The sequence below is a fragment of the Dermacentor albipictus genome, chromosome 4, assembly GCF_038994185.2.
Source record: "Dermacentor albipictus isolate Rhodes 1998 colony chromosome 4, USDA_Dalb.pri_finalv2, whole genome shotgun sequence".
Lineage (NCBI taxonomy): Eukaryota > Metazoa > Arthropoda > Arachnida > Ixodida > Ixodidae > Dermacentor > Dermacentor albipictus.
Window position 1 is genome coordinate 119,038,478 of NC_091824.1, and position 21,038 is coordinate 119,059,515.

The 21,038-nt window shown below is 44.1% G+C and overlaps 2 protein-coding genes across 2 annotated transcripts in view; one reads left to right on the plus strand and one right to left on the minus strand.

Moving 5' to 3' along the window:
• Window positions 1–175: 175 nt before the first annotated feature.
• Window positions 176–20,602, minus strand: Nnp-1 (Ribosomal RNA processing protein 1 homolog Nnp-1). The gene is made up of 10 exons (XM_065449213.1): window positions 20,377–20,602; window positions 20,186–20,265; window positions 19,935–20,078; window positions 16,484–16,678; window positions 14,892–14,956; window positions 11,782–12,016; window positions 9,399–9,496; window positions 5,519–7,148; window positions 5,125–5,221; window positions 176–483 (listed from the first exon to the last, which is right to left on the minus strand). Exons 1-10 carry the CDS (start codon window positions 20,498–20,500, stop codon window positions 263–265), a joined length of 2,889 nt encoding a protein of 962 aa, XP_065305285.1. The 5' UTR covers window positions 20,501–20,602; the 3' UTR covers window positions 176–262.
• A 171-nt stretch (window positions 20,603–20,773) lies between these two features.
• The window catches only part of LOC135916016 (uncharacterized), a 50,061-nt gene continuing 49,796 nt past the window's right edge, over window positions 20,774–21,038 (plus strand). The window contains exon 1 of the mRNA XM_065449214.1: window positions 20,774–21,024. Within this exon, the coding sequence (XP_065305286.1) occupies window positions 20,878–21,024 (147 nt within the window). The 5' untranslated portion in view covers window positions 20,774–20,877. The remainder of the gene's footprint in view (window positions 21,025–21,038) is intronic.

Sequence of the window (21,038 nt, forward strand, 5' to 3'; positions counted from 1 at the left end):
TTTCCTGTCACTCAGCATCGAGCAAGTAGAGAAGAATTAGTCCACACAGTAATGGTGCTATGCACATCACTGCTTCATCAGCTACTCAAAGCTCGCCCAGCAATCACTACTACAAGCAGCTAAGTGAAAAATAGACAGCATCCCCTTGCACCCCAAGAGCGAGAAAGGGGCCAAGTTGTTTGTCAATATACAGCTGAACATTTATTTGATGCCAAGTGGAACATGATGTATGACACAAACTGACTGAGTTCCTTCTGGCACGCTAGAAGAAATCTGATGCACTGGGACGTTTTTTTGGGAACAATTGATTAGCATTAGACTGAAACACATCAGACATCCTGACACGCCTCTTTGCAGACAACGTGACAGGAGTGCTAGATGGGAGTGAGAGCCGGGCCTTGAGTACTCCCTGTGCTGGCTTCTTAGACGCATCAAATGGTATCTCAGGGCTGTTCTTCAATGTCTCAAAATACTCCCTTGGATCTGTGCAAAATAACAAGAATGCAGTGTCAGTGCAAAGAAAGAATTAGAAAGTTCCATGTTTAGCACAGAGGAAACTTAATTATGGATACATAGCTTCAGCGATGTGCTGCATTTTATCACTTAAAGGCCAACTGCAACAAAATTTTCAACTGCGTAGAAAGCTCAGTTTCAGGTAATTTAGACATGTGTTCGTCTCTGTACAAAATCTTACGCTTGAAATAAAGGTCAATGCGTCACAAAGAGCTCGTAAAAATAATCGTTTTTCATACTGAAACTGGAACAAAAAAAAGCCATTACTGCCCCCTGGAAGTGACGTACAGTGGAGAATGCCGTGGACCAGTGCCCACGCTGTCTGCTTTCCCAACGCCTTCTCGAGCGGAGGCTACGGCTTTTCTTGTATTACTCCATTCCGGTGTATCAGCGAAACAGGTCCCACACGTCTGCATGACCACAACATTCTTTTAATGAAAAATATTCTTCAAATCCAGCTGGTTTTCTCTATCTGGTTGTCTACATTCAACAGCACGGCCTTGATGCATTTTACCTCCGCCCAAAGAAGAGCGCATTGGGGTGGCCAAGCTAAAGGTGCGGTGTAGTATGGCTTAATGTGGACACAATCCATGCATGGCACAGTTATGCTAAATCTGCAAAAATTAGATGCTCTTCAGTCTAGTGTGGCTGGCGCGGTAATATAACTAGTCCCATTGCAGGCCAGAGCAGCTGGAACAGTGTGCATTGCGGGCTAGCTTGGTTGACCAGCAACATGCTGTTCGGGCTGCCTAAAACGAGCATGTTGTGTTTGCGCTTTCGACAAGCAACGAAACACTCGCTTGCCGCACACTTGTCCGCTAACGCTGCAGCAACAACTGACTGCCACATTGCTGTGGGTCACACTTAAAGTGCCGGGTAAAATTTCAGAGATCTTAGCCTCTCAGGCACGGCGTATCCAACTTCACCAGTCGCTGTCTGGCACGCTGGAAGAGCTGGACTCGTCGAATGATTAGATAACTACTGCCATCTGCAGTAAAGGATGATAAGTAGCTGCGGCTTGGCACGGCCCGGCTAGAGGGGCTCGGTGCTAAGTGCGCATAAACTCACGGCCAGACAGGCTGGACTGCTGACATGATAAAGCTTTGCCCATTTCGGTCTGGCAGCATTGCATTCCTGCCCGGCTTGCCGCCGCATTAACACCATGGCCGCCACGTCACATTCTCCTTCGTGACAAGTGCAGCATGTGGTTCCTACTCTTTTCTGATGCAGTGTCAGAAAAGATTTCGTTCGTCTACTTTGATGCATCTAATGTAGAGACGCACAAAATATCTTGAAGATGATACACTACCGGAAATGATCGCTCGATAATATCACCCTTGAATACAGCTTACCTTTGAACATTACCTCTGGTTTTCGTGTGCCATCGTGGCATATATATAGTACTTATAGTCAACGTGAGAAAGCGTTTGCCAAGCAGATCTTGATGGATAAGCAACTGGGCTGTTGAAATGTAGCTTGTACAGCTTTGCCAACTGCAGTTTACATGCTTTGTGCACATTGGTTGGTCCACATTGCACTTGCCTGCTCCGCAGTGGTGCAGGCTCTCACTCTGAAAGCTGGGACAGGAAAGATGTGTTCGGCCTTCCTCTACTCAGCGTTGCTTAGTGCGCAGCCATTGCTCATGTTCGAGTACGTATTCGAGCACCCGACGGCCATGCAACGCATCGGTATTCTTGCAACAGCTCAAATCACGAGTGCAACAGGGAGAATGCACACGACGCACGCCAAGAGATAAGCCCGTCAACTAACAAATGAGCGAGCCTTTGCCAAGGTTACTTTGAGAGTATACACTCGACATTTATAGTCAATTGAGCCCAAGTGAAATCTCGTTGCAGTTGGCCTTTAAGTGTGGGTATGAATTTTTATATATTGAAATAATGCATCACAGAGCCCATGACACCAAATTTTTGAAGTTGAATTACACATTGCATGTTCAACCATAGGCTTGTCACACCAAGCTGGTGAAAACTGAGCGCATTCAACGTCGTTAAAATTTGTATTTGAATATTTTTTTATACCACAGTTATAATGTACAGCAGTCTGGTAACACTAATGGATGATGAAATTAAATTGCACCACCTGCAAAGTAACAAACAAAGTAACCTCCAAGTATCGGAAACTGACTTCTCAAAGGTCATGCTTTTTTATCTGCCGGTGCCGGAAGCATATCAGGGTTGCCATGGATGGTTTTGTATTTGCATGTACATTTTGACTGTTAGCCCGAGATGGTTTTCAGGTATTCTTTGATGTGTGCCGTTTTTATCGCGCTCGCACGTTGCAGGCACGTCTTTGCAGTGTCACTGGGTGCCACAGCATGCAAAGCAAGTCGTTCAATGAGGTTTCAGACTGTTCGGAAGCACACTACACTGCAGCGGCCCTACAAATTCTGACGTCATACAATTTATGACAAAATGGCTGTCACTGTTGGTATGAGGGGCTTAGAAATGGAAATTTCAAAGCGAAATTCCTCTTGTCTGTGCTCGCTGCACAGCATGCAGGCACAAGTGGTACAAATGTGCCTTGGCTTGCCACGGTTCTTTATGTGTAACCTATTGTCCTTTGCACTCTCGGTTACAATGAGAAACTGAGAATAGTTGTACCACAGGTCCCTTTAAGGGAATCTGTGCAAAAGGGTGAGAACTCAGCAGTGTACTAAAGAGACATTAAAGAGAGAAACAGTACGCTAACCTAAAGTGGTAGATTACAGAATCAAAACTCTATTCATATCTCTTCAGTAGAAAAAGGTTGGTTATCAGAGAAGATGAAGTTTACATTTTCTAATGTTGCACCGATGCTTCAGCACCAGTGACACCAAGCCGACAGCACTGACATCAGTCTTTTCACATGTCTAGGCCAATTCTATAAATGAAAACTTTCCATAATTTGTCAGGTTAAACATCTGCTTGCTCTCGAATATCACATACAGTTGTCTTTTGTCACTAAACAATTAAAAGTGAGCAGATGCCCCCGAAACATCTGGCATCCTAAGAATTAAGCTGGTGCATTAATTGCAAAGGAGCATCATGCTCCACATTTTTGTTTTTCCATTATTCTTACCAAGTTCTTGCTCAGGCTAAGAACAGTCCATTCACAATTCCAGAAGTGTTACCCATCAATCTATGTCAGCTATTTCTTTTTGGCGCTCTTCTAAAAAATATTTACCTCATTTTACATGTACAGTGGGCTCTCTGAACCTCAAGGAACCAGAAAAACTTGTTTCGTTCAGCAGTTCCATTTACTGAGAGACAAAGCTGAATACAATTCCATGAATACAAAACCAGCCAACCATGAGGAGGGGGTTCTGTTCAAGAGGCAGTTCCGTTTAAGCGATTTCCATTTATTGAGGTTCCACAGTATGACCAGCACCAAAATTTGAGATATTTAAACATGAGCTAAAGATACAGGTTGCGACATCATACACACAGCCACATAACCAGAAAACCAGCTGCTGACGACATAGGCTGATGTTTTTGTTGCCGTTCCGATTCCAAAGCTCCACCCTGTCAGGAAACTCTCAAGCGCTGCCTATTCTCGTCTAGAGCCCCAGCATCATCCTTGCACTCCTCCAAGGACTCTTGTGCACTAGATACAAATCAACATTACAGAAATTACTTTCACTCAAAGAGAGTGAATCTTTAGTGGCACATATGTATCATTATTCATGTTGCAGGATAAGAATCGTCACAGTAATTTTTCACAGTTTATTTCACATTTCATTCGCACATTTCGCAGTTTATTGGCGATATTTGATAGATTACTACACCATACTGATTGGTTTCAGTCGAAACAAGGTTCAGTTGATCAAAACTGCAGCATCCTGTGCCGCTTGTTTGAACATTGCTTCGTCAAGCCTCCGGCACATTTTTCATTCTATGCTTGTGGCAGAGTCTACAACAGCTGTGTAAATGACGTGTAGTGTAAATACATCAACTTCACCTTGCGAAGCGGCTTTATCGAACCTTCGTTGCATTGTCATGACACTTTTAAGCCATAGCCAATGCTGGCAAAGCTGCACTACACCTTTATTATTGAGCAGCAGTGATAGCACCAACAAATGGAAAGGCAGAACAATACTGCTTACACAATTTTGCTTTGTATCGATGAAGCTTTGAACACTGCCTTTTGTGGTTATTTGCATGGATGTCTCATTTCCTTTTGCGAGAGTTGTAGTATGATAGGGGGGCACTTACTACAAGCAGGGCAGGTTATGGCAGGAAAAATATGGTAAAGAAAAGCAGACACCGACCATAGTATTCAAAATTAAAAGAAAACACACCTCTTGTTTGTTTTCTTTTGATGTTTTAATTCTATGGTTGGTGCCCCACTTTACTTTATTATGAACAACTTCGATCAGACAAGTTTTCGTCAAAACCTCAATTTCAGAAAAAATATGCTCACAAGAAGAAAAAAAATAAAAAATGAAGAAAAGCTAGCACAGTGAACATTTCAAAAGAGAGAGTCCTTGGTGTAGCTGAATTAGAACCATATTATTGTAACTTGAGCGAATGAAAAAGGATAATCAGGTATGTTTCCCACAATGACTGTAACTGCATGGTAAATTAATAAAATACTATCTCAAGAGACACTCACCTTGTGCTTTGTTTTTTGATAATGCGAAGATCACTTTCTTTTCTTCCTGAGGAATTGAAGACAGCTTTACAGGTGGTGTTGAAGAAAATTTTGTAAGCTGAAAGCAGTGTTTAGAGATCAGTGTCTAACAACAGCAGACATACAATCTCATTGTTTGGCATTGCTGCATGCTCAGTACCCTAGAAAACTTACCACAAATTTTGAAGTTTATAGCAGTTAGATTCGACATGGTGCACTGGACCAAGGGCTATGATAACACATACTTTTGCCACTTAATTTAAGACAAAACGAACTATGATCTGCTACATATCTATAACAAGCGTCTTGCTACTCCAAGCAAAGGACATACAAGAGAAAAAAATAAAGGAATAAAGAAATAGAACCATCAAAATACCTTGAATGTCTCAGGTTTTCTTGCAGTAAAGCACTTGCGAAGGGCAGGTATCACTGGATTGCTTGCTTTAGGGGTGCAGGGCAACATTGCGACTGGTGTGTTGTCACTTGATGCCTTCGCTTCTTCTATGCCATCTAGCGATGCTGACAGGGTTGACGTGAACATTCCTTTGCTAGATGCCTGCAGACCTTTCAGCAGCGCTACTGAACCACTATTATTCTGTACAGGTGTATGAGGCGACTTCACTGCTCTAAGGTGGTTCTTCAGTGGCGAATGAGGTGCCTTTGTTACTCCAGTACTCTTTTTTCCAGCTGAGTGAGGTCCCGTTGATGCTCCCTTGTTACCCTGTAATGGTGAGATTGTTTGCCTGATCGTTCCTCCACGGGCTTGTAGTGTTGTAGGAGTCGATATTGAACTGCCTGCTTTGACCTCACCTGCGACCACAATTTCGTGACTTTTGAATGATGTGTCAGGTGATTTTTCAGTTTTTGTGATGACACGTTCACTTGGTGCAGATGCTGAGCTGTTTTGTTGTAGCAGTGATGAATGAGGCAACTTTGTTGACTCTGTTGTCTTGTCAGCGCAGGTTGCCACACTCACAGGTGTAACTGGCACGTCTGACTGCTTAGCTTTGTTGGCACTTGAAGGGAGTGGTGTCACTTGCCAACCTCTAGTAGGCGCAGCAAGTCCACGCTCCTTCTTCCCCTTTCTTGCTTGCCGCTGCCGAAGCAGCTTCTTGACCGTCCTCTGTTGCTTTCCTTCCAGAGAAACAAGAGCAGGACCTTCAGTTGATGATTCTCTGTTCAAAATAGGCTTTGAAACCTGCTGCTGCACTATGACACCCATGCCGCCCGCCTTTTTCTTTGCACTTAGCAACTTTTTTTGTGGTGTTTTTCCCAGTATCGGCCGGTCGGCCTTCTTGGCAGTGAAGAGACCTTTCTTTTCTTCTACAATGGGAACTTTTTCAACAGAGTTTGAGCCTTTCTGAAATTCTCTTTCTGTCACACTTGTATCCTTATCGAAGCCATTCAATTTCCTTGTTTTCTGCATTATCCCAGCTGCATCGTCGACTGAACTGTCTTTGGGCTTTTTAGGCTTCCGTCTTCGTTGTTTCTTCTTTGGAGGCACACCATCTTCAGCTCCATCAAAAGCACCTTCAGCCTTTGGGACTTCTTCAGCTTTTTGAGACAGCACTGCACAACGCTTTTGTTTTTTGCTTGCAGCTTTTACATCAAAAACTTCATCTTCAGAATCTTCAAGATCACTTAATGTATCCGTTGCCTCCTCATCAGACAGGGCTTGCACTTTTTTTTTCAGTTGCTTTGCCTTCGATTGCTTTTTATTTCGAGCTGTTCCATTTTCTAACCCCTCATCCTCTTCGGAGTCACCATCGCCACTGACAATGTACTCATATGCACCACTGGTGGTGTCAAAGCCAAATTTAGGTTTTACCTTCTGCTTCTTCTCTTTGAGCTTAAGCACTTCATCACGGTCCTCCTCTAGCTCTTCCTCAAGCTCTTCCTCCAGCTTGTTGGCAGCAGCCTCGATTTCATCCTCTGTGATGGGCTCCTCAACACCAGGTTCCACCACTTTAGGCCTAACCAAACCTTCCTCGAGAACAGCACGGAACCTAATGTAGAACAGTGCATGTTAGGAGGGATGTACAGATGTGACACAACAGAGAATCAAGCAAGTACAGCATAGAGAAAGAAGTGAACACAAAGTAACAATGAAAGAAACAAACACTAATAAAAGACTCAGAGATATCAACACACGTTATAGCTAAAAGGCTATCTCTTATGCATTAGGCATAATCTTCTGCTACGTAATGAAAAACTTCCATAATCCTGTGAAATCAGGAATTGGGAGCTGAAGTGCCCTACTTCAGCATGCTACAACAATGCTATTGTTGCTATAGATTCTCACATACAATTGCAAAGTGTATTTCCCGATACTTATGATCAGCTTAAACTGTGCAAAATTCATTAAAGAATTCCGCTGGCAGCAAACATCCAAAATTTAATGTTCTTTCTAGGCTACACTTGCAGGCAGTGCAGCAGGCAACTGAAAACAGCGATATTTGTTATGGGCTAGTAGAGAACACACACACAAAAAGTTGCAGTTTTGCTTGAAAGGCGAAGCATCCATTGCGATAGTAAATTATCATACAGCTATAAGAAGTACGGCAGTAAGCAGTTTTATTGGATGCATGAACTTGTAAACATTCGCTTACTAACTAAATTAAGAAGCATGGTGTCAGACATGGACAGGCATACATAAACACCTCTCACTCGACATGCGCGGGCACTCGCTGCCAAAATTCTGGCGTGAGGAAGAGCAGCAGCAGCAGCGAGCTAATTTATGTTCATGCCGTCTCTCGTTTCAATGCAAACTAAGCGGTGAGAACACAGCGCACACGAAGCTATGAGCCCTCGGCGCACCTTGACTCTCTACTCGTCGCAGATTGCTTTCGAGATAAAGCCTGCGTGGCTGGGCACGGTCACGCCATATGCAGCCACCCCCAAGGTGAACCCCCCCTCTTCCTTCGACCACTTGCACGCAGTGGAAGATGGTACGCTCCCTCGCCACCTGCCTCCCTTGCATGAGAAATAACAAGCCACCAACCTCGGCTCACCCTCATTTGCTTTCATTCGCATCTACAGCATACAGAGCATGGCCCTGGTGTTACCATACATCATGGCAACGTCAATAGCGGAGATGCGACTGGAGTGTCCATAAAATTGAACAAAATATACAGCAGAATTAGAGAAAACGGCACAGTACTGATCTCAGATCTGATATCAGCATAATAAATTACATTCACACACCGAAGTTGATCAAGTTAGTTCCATAAATAACAAACATAGTTTTCTCTTCATCTCTTCAGGATGAAGGATGAAGAGTAATATTATTGCAGCCTACATGCTGGTATCAAACCTGCTGGCTATGTTGCAATGGTGTTGCCGACCAGTTTACAGTTGAAAAAACAATCAGAATGTGTGCATGGTAGTGAAAGGCACCTTTCAAATGAAGAAGCACGTCTTGGGCTACGGTCTCATTGTGGCCTTCGCCGCTGCGAGCGCTAATCAGCCACAAGATGACGAGCACTGCAGCTTCTACGCTCCTTTTGTGAATGACAGAAACAGGATTTGCCTATTCATTCAGTAAATGAACATGTTGATGCAGTAGCATATGTTTATTGTTATTTCGGCACCCTCTATAATTCGACATTTGCTTATACAAAACTTTTTTTTTTAAGTCCCGTGAAAGCTGAATGATTGAGGTTTCACTGTACAAACAGGTTTTGGAATTACCCTCTGCCAGAGTGCCACCACCAACTGAAGCTACATATGCCACAAAGAAAACGTGGTCTCTGAACCACAGTAAGATTTATCCCAGTGAAACTGTAGAATTAGGTTCCAGCAAATATGGTTGAGAATGGACAACAGTGAACCTGCACAGGCTTCTTTTTCAGGCTCAGAACCTTCTCTGTCACGAGCAAAGCCATAACTAGCTGGTAAAGTGGTGGCTATAGAGGTGAAATGACCAGCCTCCGAGTCTATCAAGCAAGAAACCGAGCACCCAGCAGCCACGCCAAACACCCCAGGAAAGTAGGCAAAAAAAAAAAAAAGATTAGCAGAGTACCATTTTTGGCTAGCTGGCCCATAGCTTTAAGAAGGATGTGTGGCACAAGGTCAAAATCAACAGTAGAAGTAAGAGGAGGAGATGGAAAAAGCGGCAATCTTTCTTCAGGCAAAGAAAGTCTCACCTAAAGAAATTGTTACAATATATTTTGTTGCCGTGAGCTTACAGCACAGTATGTGAGCAAAAAGAATACTGCAATGAATATTACGAAATCATAAATCAAGAATGTACTCACTTTTTCACCATTCTGGTGATCAGGGCACGGTTGAATGGCTTCAATGTGGTGGCTTTGAGCATGTCGAAAAGCCTGTCTGCAATAACGCTGTAATCAAACTGCAGAAAAATAAAAATAAAGCAGAGTTATAGCGAAGCTTTATTACATAAAAACAAAAAATCAAGACAAAAAGCTTCACCTTGCTGAGCTACTGAACTTCTCAGTTAGGCTTCCTATATCTGAGACGGCTTGAAAGGGACAATTAAGCCTGGTCGATGGTTGATACTGCTGTAATGTTGTTGATATAGTTTTATTAGTTAACATGAAGTGCAAGGCAGTGAGAAATAATGGCTTGGAGATGTGCAAAAATAAAACTGCAAGCAAATCCTCTGCATCAGCCAGGAGGAGTTGCTGGACCCAGTCCTCTGCTTATTTACCGTATTTACTTGAATATAATGCACACGTTTTTTCCAATAAAACGGGTCCAAAAATTGCATGCGTGTTAGAATCGAGTATGAACTTAAATCCACATTACCATATCGCCATCTGCATTTGAAAAATGACCGTCTTGTATGCACTTCTAGCCTAGCTACCGTAGCTTCATCCATGTGCATACCTCCATGTTGTACGTGTAACCAGGCGTTGGTCTAATCTAGTCTACCGCCTGTCTTCCCGTTTTCTGCATTTATTCAATCATCATGGAAGCGCCGACTGCAAAGACACGCCGAGTCCACCATGATGCCACATTTAAAAGGAAAGTTATCATGTGCACGGAGACAGACGGAAATCGGGTCGCATCACGGGCATTCGGAGTTCCCGAAACTTGCGTGCAGGACTGGCCCAAACAGAAGGAGAATATTTTCATCAGCAAAGCAAAACGAAGGGTTTCAGTGGACCGAAGCAAGGCTGCTTTGCCGAAATAGAAGAGCTGCTCGCGGAATACGTGCAAGAGCAGTGAATGGCACAGCGACCAGTGACGACCAATGTGCTCAAAGTACGGGCGATGCAGTTAGCCCTACAGAAAGGGATAATGCGGAGTGACTTCAAAGCAAGCAGCTGCTGGCTATCAAGTTTTATGAAAAGAAAAGGCTTTTCTCTTTGAAGGCGGACAGGGATATGCCAAAAATTGCCTGAAGAATATGAAAAATTGCACAGTTTTCAGCGGTACGTATTGAAGTTGTGCCATAGAAAAGGCTACCACTTCGGACAGATTGGAAATGCTAATCAGACGCTGCTCTACTTTGACATACCTGCCACCACAACCGTTGAAAAGAAGGAGGCGAAGCAAGGCACATTTTTTCTTGCGGCCACAAAAAAGCTAGAGACACCACAATGCTTTGTTGCACTGCAGATGGGCACAAGCTGCCCCCGTATCTTATCTCCAGATGGAAGATGCTCCCGAAAAGAATTGTGTTTCTGAGTGGCGTGATTGTGCGCACAAATGAAACAGTTTGGATGACCACGGATTTGGTTGCTGACTGGATTGATAACGTTGGGTGGAAGAGACCCAGCGCCAGTTTGGGTCTGTGGGGGATGCTTGTGCTCGACGCATTCAGGTGCCACCTTGACTAGCGCATCAAGGACAAGCTGGCTGCATGCGACGCCGACCATGTTGTGATACCCGGCGGCATGACATCACAGCTCCAGCCGCTCCACGTTTGAACAAGCCAGTGAAAGATAGAATTCGAGCACTCTACACCGAATGGCTTGTCAGTGGCTGCCATGAAATAACGCCTGCCAATGAAACGAAGCATGCTTTGCTGCAGGACTTTGCAGGATGGGTGAAAGGTGCATGGTGCATGATCCCGTCTGTCATGGTCAACAAGGCCTTTAAAAAGTGCAGTATTTTGAATGCCATGGACGGCACCGAGGATGAAATGCTTTGGTCTGTTGATAGCGATAAGGAGTTGTCTGATAGCGACGAGTGATATTTACTGCCCCACGCGACTCGTACCAGTGTAGCGAAACTCTTCGCGGCAAGGTACGCCGCTCCCATATATGTTTTTATTCATCGCAAATTTAGTGTATTGGAAATAAATCTGTTTTTTCCAAATGACAGAAAATAGTATTTCTATATGGAAGCGTGAGGTGTGCAGTATTGTACGCTTTCTTTGGGGGGGGGGGGGGGGACGGAAAACGGGCGCGCGTTACAATCGAGGGTGCGTTAGAATTTAGTAAACGCAGTAGTCACGACATCACCACACTGACTGCTAAGCCTAATCAGTGCTGCTTTTCCAAGTGTTGGCCACGGAAGTTACAGTTTTCTAACTTTTGTATCAAGCCAACGAAAACCTAACTGCAGCGGCTGTACAGCCTGCAAGGCTTCTGGAAAACCAGGAAACCATGACTCCAACAAAAGCAAGAATTATGGGAGAAAACAGGATGTTGCTATTTTCCGACTCACGGGAATGGCAGGAAGGTCTTGGCAGGACTCTCCTTTCTCAAGCACCCTTCCGTGCTCGTCATACATGTCCTCCTCCTCCGCCTCATCATCTCCTGCAGAGTCACCATCCCCGGTAGTCCCATTGCTGCCTTTGAGTTTCACAGTGCTGGGATCCACACCCAGCTCGGCAGCTTCCCGATCCAAGTCCAACAGCAGGAAAAAGATGTTCTTCCGCACTGCATCCAGGAGGGTTCGACTGCAGACATGACAGAAAGAAGAAAAAAAGGGTTACTTGACCACTCAATAAAATCAAAAATGCTGAACAAGGTTTTTTTAGCAGCTATGGGATCATACTGCTGAGCGAAGAGCGGCAGATAACATTTATGAAAGGAGCTGCAATGCAATGGCAGTGCTATGTAAAGATGTTTTTGTACAGTGGCGCTACGTGGCACTCAGTGAGCGGCGAGTGTCAGTATTGCAATCAGTATACCTTGCACCCCATCATGGCTATATAGTACCAAAACCACAAGCCAGTCACAGGCATACAGAGACTTCTAAGCCACACTTGAACCGAATCATTGTTGCTCTGTTTGAACACCTTCACTCTCACATAGCAACATGTGCAGCGTGTTCGTGATATTCTTTTACTTTTTCTTTCTTTGTTAAATTATGTAAGGAGGTCTAGGCACCTTGTGGCGGCACCAGAAACTCCTCTAGAAGCAGCTGAATGGAGACTAGCAGGGCACAAAGTCCAGCGAGCAGTTCCACAAGAGCAACTGTGCTTAGTCCATTGTTCAGCAATCGTGTTGTGGCTGAGCTGTTGCCCATTTTATCCCACTTTCTACAATTTTCCCTTTATGCAGGTAGTGTATGTGGCTATAATGTATTATAGTAAAACTTTGTTAAACCATACCCGTTTAAACAGTGGTTTCATTTCAAAAGTAGTAAAGTCAAATCCATGACTCAGCAGCCGCTTAACATAATGCATTTTGTATCCGCATAAATTGCACTAGCTTATTGCGTACGTATCGGCTAACATGTAGTGTTTCCACTTTTTGTTGGGCAATCATGGTGGTAGGTCGGCCCAGCAGAACAACTAACCTTAGATCATAACAGTTTCCAAGCACAAATGCAGAGGGCGCTTGGAAGGGTAAAGCCACATAAACATCAAAATCATTTCGGTGTTATGCCAGAAAAGGTTGTGGCCTGTGTTACAGCATCGTACAAGCTAGGACTTGCATCATGCCGAAGCTTGGAAAAAACCTGGGTGCTCTGCATAGAAGAAAACTTGAACACTGCTCGTGATACCGAACATGGCACAAAGAAGTTGGCGCTGGCATGTGAGACGGGATCAACTGTTGACTACGGTGCATGACATTTGGAATGCGAAGGAGAAGTTGCTCGGAAGTGCTGCTGTGACTGCAAAAAGTTGTCAGCTACGAGGTTCAACTTTTCACCATCGTCGCCTCTGTTATTGCGAAAGTGTCGCCTAACGGCAGTGATAAGGACAACACAGAAAGCGAAAGCACAGGCGATTCAAGTCCGACAGCGGCAGAGGCCCGACAGTGGCAGAAGCTGCGCGTTATGTCAGCCTCAACCGGGTGTTTGCTGAGAAAAGGGGGCTGGTGGAAGAGCTGGCTCTCAGCATGAGTTTGAGGTCACTGTCTTCGGTGCTACGCTGCCCGATCAAACAAAAATAACAGACTTTTGTCGCGCAAAGTGAATAAATACTGCATGTTTTTTGCCCTTTCATCGTACTCTCTCCAAGTTCCGTTTTGGCAGGTAAGTGGGTGATCTCAAGCTATTTCGGCTAGGCAGTACAGTTAAACCTCAATATAACGAAGTACCTAAAATCAGCAGTTTGCTTCGTTATATCAAAATTTCGTTGTATTGAAATTCAACCTTTTATGCAAATAAGTACAGTCGCCGATCGATTTTTCTTACATGGAAAGGGGCCGCAGAATTTTCCAAATCATCGAACAATCGAAAATAGCAAATCTGAATGAGAAAACAATTTATTTTGATAAATTTGGGAGTCAGGGATGAATGATACAGTTTCAAGCCACGTCGACGATACGTTCACATAGGCAGTACGAATTAAGCGAAGCCAGCCACTCTTTCACGTGCCCTCCGCCCCCGAGGCTGATAGCGCACCTGCACTGGGACGACGCTATCATGAAAAGCACCCGCAGCAAGGAGCAAATCCTTTGCCTCTCACTTTAGCAGGTTACCGAAATTCTAGATTACACAACCTCTAATACGAAACGTGCGGCAAGACAGGTCGCATGATGCCACGCCGTCTCAGTCCGCCCTCTCTTTGCACATGCGGCAGATTACCTCTAAAGCAGGGTGCGCAGTTGCGTATGAGCTCAGCCACGCTTACAGCCATCCGCAGCCACGGCCGATATGCGCACCAGGAATCGCGATGAGTGCTAGCTTACACACTTCCTTTGGGCTGTCCAGCACGCTCAAGAGGCGGCGACGAGGCAAGGCCTCGAAGTCCCCTCATAGGAGACCTGAGCCCAGGTCTTCAAATTTGCCGGATTCAAAATAAAGTTGTTTCCATCCATCCACACTTCCCCTTCCTCCGCCCTTTGCGTGCACTTGATTGCTTTATCACGAGCTCGCTCCCCTCCTCCTCTTTCCCTGAGCTCGTGCGGGGAGGAGGCACTTGTTCGTGAAGCCGCCGTCTTTCTTTCTCACCATCGCATACTTTCACTCGCACCTTATCGCACTTGGACTTTATACTCAACATGATGAGGTTGCGGTAGCTCTTGTTGCACTGCGCGCGATTTGAGAGCTGCATTTTCAAACAGCTGCTTGTAATTCAATCATTTGACCATCTGCGTCAGCGAAGTTTCCATTTATTGTCTCGGCATTCCTTTTCTGCGGAAGCGAAATTTTGTTATATTGAAATCGCGTACGAACACACCTCATTATATTGAGGCTCTAATTACATGGTTTTCTATGGACAAGAGGTCATGAAACACAATGAATGACCTTGAGAGACGTGGCGTAGTAGAGCTTTCACTCTAAAATTGTGTCTAAGGTACTGTCACCCCCCCTCCCCTCTTCCTCCCCCCCCCCCCAAAAATATGCTGCAAAGCAGTAGCAGCTTGAGCTTGACTTACTCATTTGAGTGCATCAGAATGTCGAAGAAAGGTTGCAGGAACAGTATGGCTTGTTCTGGTGTCAACTGTAAGCGGAAAAAAACTTTAAAATTTCACAAGGATCATAACATTACTTTGCGCAGAGAGAAGCTTCATGCATTGAAGTCAAAGCATTTCAGTACACTAAGGTGAGGCTAAATGGGATGAAACGACCGTTTTCATCAGAGCAGTCATAAAGCTTAAAGATTATTTGCACTGTTTGCAAATGTGCTTCTTTAGGCACACATCAAGAAATGTATTTTAATTTCTACACTTTGCCTACATTGTTGCAAACAAGTTGTCCCAGGACGTGAAGAAGGTGCTGCACCACTCAACATTTAAGATGTTCACCCTGATAATGATAAATGAGCATTACTGACAGAAGGATAATTAGTTTTGCAAGCAACGTGAACCTTTGACATGATAGCTGGCAAAATACTATAATGCGCAGCAAGCCTTAGACTGTTTCATGTGACTGATGATGTGCACACACCGTGGCTGATAAAACACGCTACATTTTTGCGCCCCCAAGACATATTTCCACTTAGTGTAGTTGCACCGATGCACTGAAAGGCTTCCCTGACAACCTTATATGAACGGACATGGCTTAAATTTCACAAAGTACAATCTAAAACATTCCTAAATTGTTCTGCAGCACAAGACAGCAATACTTTCAAGCAGCGCAGCGCCAGATCACTAAAGCCAGAGAGGAGGAAAAGCTCGCCACGCACGCTATTCTCCTTGCCCGATGAGAGGTCTACGCAGCAGTCAGAAGCTGAGAAATAATGCTGCCAATGAATGCTAGGGTATGGGCAACAACTCTAATGGCAGCAACTTTGTTCACCATGTTTGTGGCATTGCAAGACAGCTTCTGTCTCAAATCGATCAAGACATGGTATGGCACCCACTATTAGTTGTTGACACTGGTCCTAGGAAGTAGTTGCAAAGAACTGGTCTGCGATTAACTCAGTTTAATGTGGTAAGCAACTGCAATGAGCATAGATCACTGAATTTCCACTATCACGTTTGTTGGCTTCCTCAAAAATTAACCAGATTCCATGCATTGCTGGAATCGATGCTGTGCGAAGCATTTTGCAGGTAGCTGGCTGCGAAGCATTACTGAGGGTTCTGTGAAATGTTTCCAAATGGCCTGTATGACCATGTAGGGCAAGCAAATCTCATGTGTAATGACAACGGCAAGGTGATGGCATGATGACGAAGACAACGATGGCATGGCTGATTTATTGTATTTTGGCCAAGAAACATTACAACCTGTTCAATTACAACCTAGGCCCATCCTGAAGGCAGTGCAATGTCGCATAACATCTCAGTGCTAGTTGCCATGAGGGAAAAATGGGGCAACTGGCACTCTCTTGCTTGAGGGTACTAATTGTTGCTATGCTACACTTGAGTAGACCGTATCAAAGCGCTAGCTTGCCCATAGGAAGCAGTGTGGTAAGGTTATTAAGCTCTTGAGCTAAGAACAAACAAGGCTTACAGTAGCCTGCCTACGTGCCTGGTAAAAGGCTACGAATGCTTCATACTGAAAGACAAAACTGGCAAGACTTTCTCACCTCTCCACCATGCATTCTGGCAAGCTCCTGGAGGAACACATCAACCACATGCAACCTGAAGCCAAGGGGAATTGCTTCGCTGTTTGGGCACAGGGCTGTTATCTTAAGAGTGTTGCAGAAGGCAGTGATGTTCTCATCATTCCATGTGTCTCCGTAGGCAAAGGCAACGCCTTGGCGGAAGCATCGCCGCACCAGCTGGTCATAAATGAAAGCAAAAATACAACATGAAAACTTTGATCCTTCTAGGAGAGGGTGAACAGGGAGCACACTGATACACTAGTAAGCTAATTGAATATGTCCCAAGTAATGTGACTATTTAAAATAGGCAATCAATATAACTGGGCTAGTGGGTGCATTTTCTAAGGTTGAGACAAAATTAAGCATGCCACATTAAAAGGAAACAGACAAAGCAGACACAAAGTAGTACTCTGTCTTGTTTCAATTCATCTGTTGTCTGTTCTTGCACTGAATTTTGCTTCAGCTTTCTAAAAATTCCCAAAAATCCTACACCCACGTGCACACTCAGCAGTTTCAGTTGGAAAGGCATGAATGATTTGCATGCGGTGCATTAAAAACCAAATGGTCTTGGAATAGATATATTTAACAGAATATATCAAAGAAACTTCACAGAAATAATTATTCATGACTGTACCACAGCATCATTGTCTTTTTTCTGAAAAGACTTCAATTAAAATGACATTTACAGATGCACATGGATACACTGTGTTGACAGGCGAATACCTTGTAAGCATTAAAGTCAACCTGCAACAATTTTTACTGAAGTTTAGAAATGCATTTGATGTTAAAATACACTATTTCAGAATTACTTAGCAGTAAAAAGTACTTGAATGCATTCAGCAGAAGAGGAGTTTTGGCTACAACACTTTCAGTTTCATTCCTATGTGGTAGACATGAGCGTGAACAGACGACAGAGTCAGATTACGGAAATACGTAATTATTAGCACAACTCAAAACAGCGAATCTCGCTTAATTCAGCCTGCTTAATAAACTGCATCAAACCATATGCACAAAACGGTAGGAAGAAGCCCAACTTTATGATCTACTCTTCCTGGTTGGTGCCAGCCGTCCATAGTAATTTTGCATATGATGAGAAATGCAAGGTGCGGGCAGCTTCAAAATGGATAAGGAGAAAAAAGCTTTGTTTGAAAAGAGTGTGTTTGAGAAAAATGTGACTTCGGTCTCCACTTGTGAGCTCCATGCACCGTTCATGACTGCAAAATTTGGCTGAGATACTCACAGAAGTGTATGCTGGACGTGGACTGTATTTTTTTCACCAAGCTCGAGGGTTGGTTCGGGACGCCTTTAAGGGCAAAGTCTAACAGCTACATGTAGGCAACAGAATACACAAATTTAAAAGTGTCCATGTACCTTCTGATCACAGTGGCATCGCTTTATGTGTTTCAGCTGCCTCTGTCTATCTTACATTGAAATGGTGGGTTACACCATATGGCAGGTTGTTGCAACATCTTCAAATGTTTCAAGTAATTTGCTATACTTTTAACATGTCAATACGGTAAACATTTCTTTAATGGCAGTTGCATCAATTGTTTGCCTATCAAAAGGTTAGCCACAACTTGACACTTCATTTACTGATATCTAATACCCGTGTCACACGGGCGTTTGGAAGGCCTTCCAACCGATAGTCAGTTGACTCAAAGGTCAAGTTCGAGCTGCTACACGGGCGGTTTCGACGGCCGCCGAGTCAATTCTCTATCGAGTCAACGGAGCACCTTACAACTCTATCGAAATCTCGATGGCCTTTGAGCAACGGAAACGGAAACAGTGCGAACATGCCCTCTCGTTCAGAGTGGGCTCGTACTATCGGTTGGAAAGAACAAATCAAACCAAAATGCTCTAAAAATACTATATATGAGTGTTATTAATTATTCAATAAGTATTTTTGCTACTTGATATGCGCGATCTGCACATACTCTCGACAACAGCGACATGCAGCGATGCAAACGTTGCCGCAGTTTCGCTACTCAACAACTTAAAAGCTAAACATATATGTATGGCAATGTATAAACATTTCTTTAAATGCATAAATAAACATAAAAGAAATTATAGTGCTCTTAAGTGGTTTTAATGTTGCTTAACTTTTCGGTACATGAAAACTAAAGTAACGATCCGCAGCGCCACACAATTTTACGACAAACGCCTGAGCCACTCAAAGACATTTCGAAAGTGCCGTGTAGCAGCGCAACAACTCCTTTGATTCGATAGAGTTGTGGCATTTCGAAGGCCGTCGACTGGAAGGCCTTCCAAATGTGCCCGTGTGACACAGGTATAAATACCCTGGTCACGCGGGGTATTATACCTGTGTCACACGGGCGCATTTGGAAGGCCTTCCAGTCGACGGCCTTCGAAGTGCCACAACTCTATCGACTCAAAGGAGTTGTCGCGCTGCTACACGGCACTTTCGAAAGGCCGTTGAGTGGTTCAGGCGTTTCTCGTAAAATTGTGTGGCGCTGCGGATCCTTACTTTCATTTTCATGTCACGAAAAGTTAAGCAACATTAAAACCACTTAAAAGCACTATAATTTCTTTTATGTTTGTTTATACATTTAAAGAAATGTTTATACATTGCCATACATGTATTTTTAGTTTTTAAGTTGTTAAGTAACGAAACTGCGGCAACGTTTGCGCCACTGCATGTCGCTGTTGTCGAGAGTATGAGCAGTTCGCAATATCAAGTGGCAAAAATACTTTATGGAATAATTAATCACACTCATATATAGTATTTTTAGAGCATTTTGGTTTGATTTGTTATTTCTAAGCGTGAGTACGAGCACACTGTGAACGAGATGGCATGTTCGCGCTGTTTCCGTTTCCGTTGCTCAAAGGCCATCGAGATTTCGATAGAGTTGTAAGGTGCTCCGTTGACTCGATAGACTATTGACTCAGCGGCCTTCGAAACCGCCCGTGTAGCAGCTCGAACTTGACCTTTGAGTCAACTGACTATCGGTTGGAAGGCCTTCCAAACGCCCGTGTGACACGGGTATTAGATATTGCGATCGAGCTCGACCGGGATCTCAGTACTCAATCGCGATAGGATCCTTTGCACAAGCTGCGAAAGGGAGCCAATCGAAATCAAGAAATTCGATCCCAATCGGGCTCGGCTGCGATCGAAAAGGAAGTGTGACACCTGTATAAAATAGTTCTTGAGTCACGGAAGTTGAGAATTATTTCTATGTTGAAAGCCCTGCTGAAAACAACGGCTGCATCAGCCATCAATTGTGACAAGCAGTTGAAATCGCTTTATGCCTGTCATTTTACTTCTGACAGATAGCGAAGTCTGCCAGCACATCCGAGCAGATTTTCACATATTCAAGTCATAACCGACGATGCGAAAACGTATGTGTCATCACTACAGCCGCCACAGGGAAAAAAAACAAAACCTTCAATAACACGTCATTTTGATGTAGCTTACCATCATGAACTTCTCCAGGCGAAACCTGTCGATCGCAAACCATTCGCGGGCCATGGTCTTGAAGAACGCTTCCAGGAACAGCAACGACTGGTCCCGACGGGCGAAGCAATGCACCAGGCCAGCTATGCTGTTCGCCAGCTCTTGCTGTGAACACAACGCAGTGAGAACATAACGCAATAAACACCAAGACATGCACCTGTAGAAGAGTTCCTTTGGAGGCTGCAAGTAAAAAAGTAGTGCGTTAAATTTACCTGAACAAACGGCTTGTCGGACATCCACATGCAGAAGAACAAGCCCTTCCAAAGCTTCATTAATGCCTCCTCGGTGAATTCTAAAGAGGCGAGAAAAGACCTTTGTAGCGCAACTTACCGCTGGAGATGTGGCAAGTGGCAGAATTAACCGCAAACATTTTACACAGTATTCCAGCACTACGACTCCTTACCCATGCCTTGGCGGCCAGATTTTGCGCGTATCCATCTTGTCAACTTTCGTAGTGCCCGGTCTCTGGTAACTTTCTCGTTCGCTGCCAAGTGATGAGCGAAATGAACTTCCTGAGACACCGGCATTTCACGAAACTACATTAAGCATGTGCACGTCAACACCACACAAAAATTCACACGCACTGTGCGCTGCCATGTGCGTACAAACAAAACCGCAATAAAACAGAAAAGTGCTTAAGTCGATGTCACTTTGATTCCCCGTGAAGATCATTCTTTGAAAGAACAAGAAACGAACTCTTGTAATAATAAATAACTTCATTGTATGTGTTTTCATAACTTCCCTTTAAGTATTTTAGATTATCTTCAACACTAAATGAGTTGTTCAAAATTTACCTAGAAGGCGCAATGAAGGCGCTGGCTGCGGTAATGGAGGCCGGCGCTTATTCACTTTCGTAGAAACTACTTCGGCGGGTGTTCGTTGTGTAATGTAATCTTATACCAACATGTTCATCGTTTGGGGCTGCTTGTTTACAAAGTTACTAGCGCTTATTCTGTTGTGCTCGTTTCTCGATGTCGCCAGCTGTGACCCTGCCAATCCGGTGTTTTGCAACCAGAGCATCGTCTCTCTGCAAACGGATTGCTCATTCATGGTAAACATATTCAT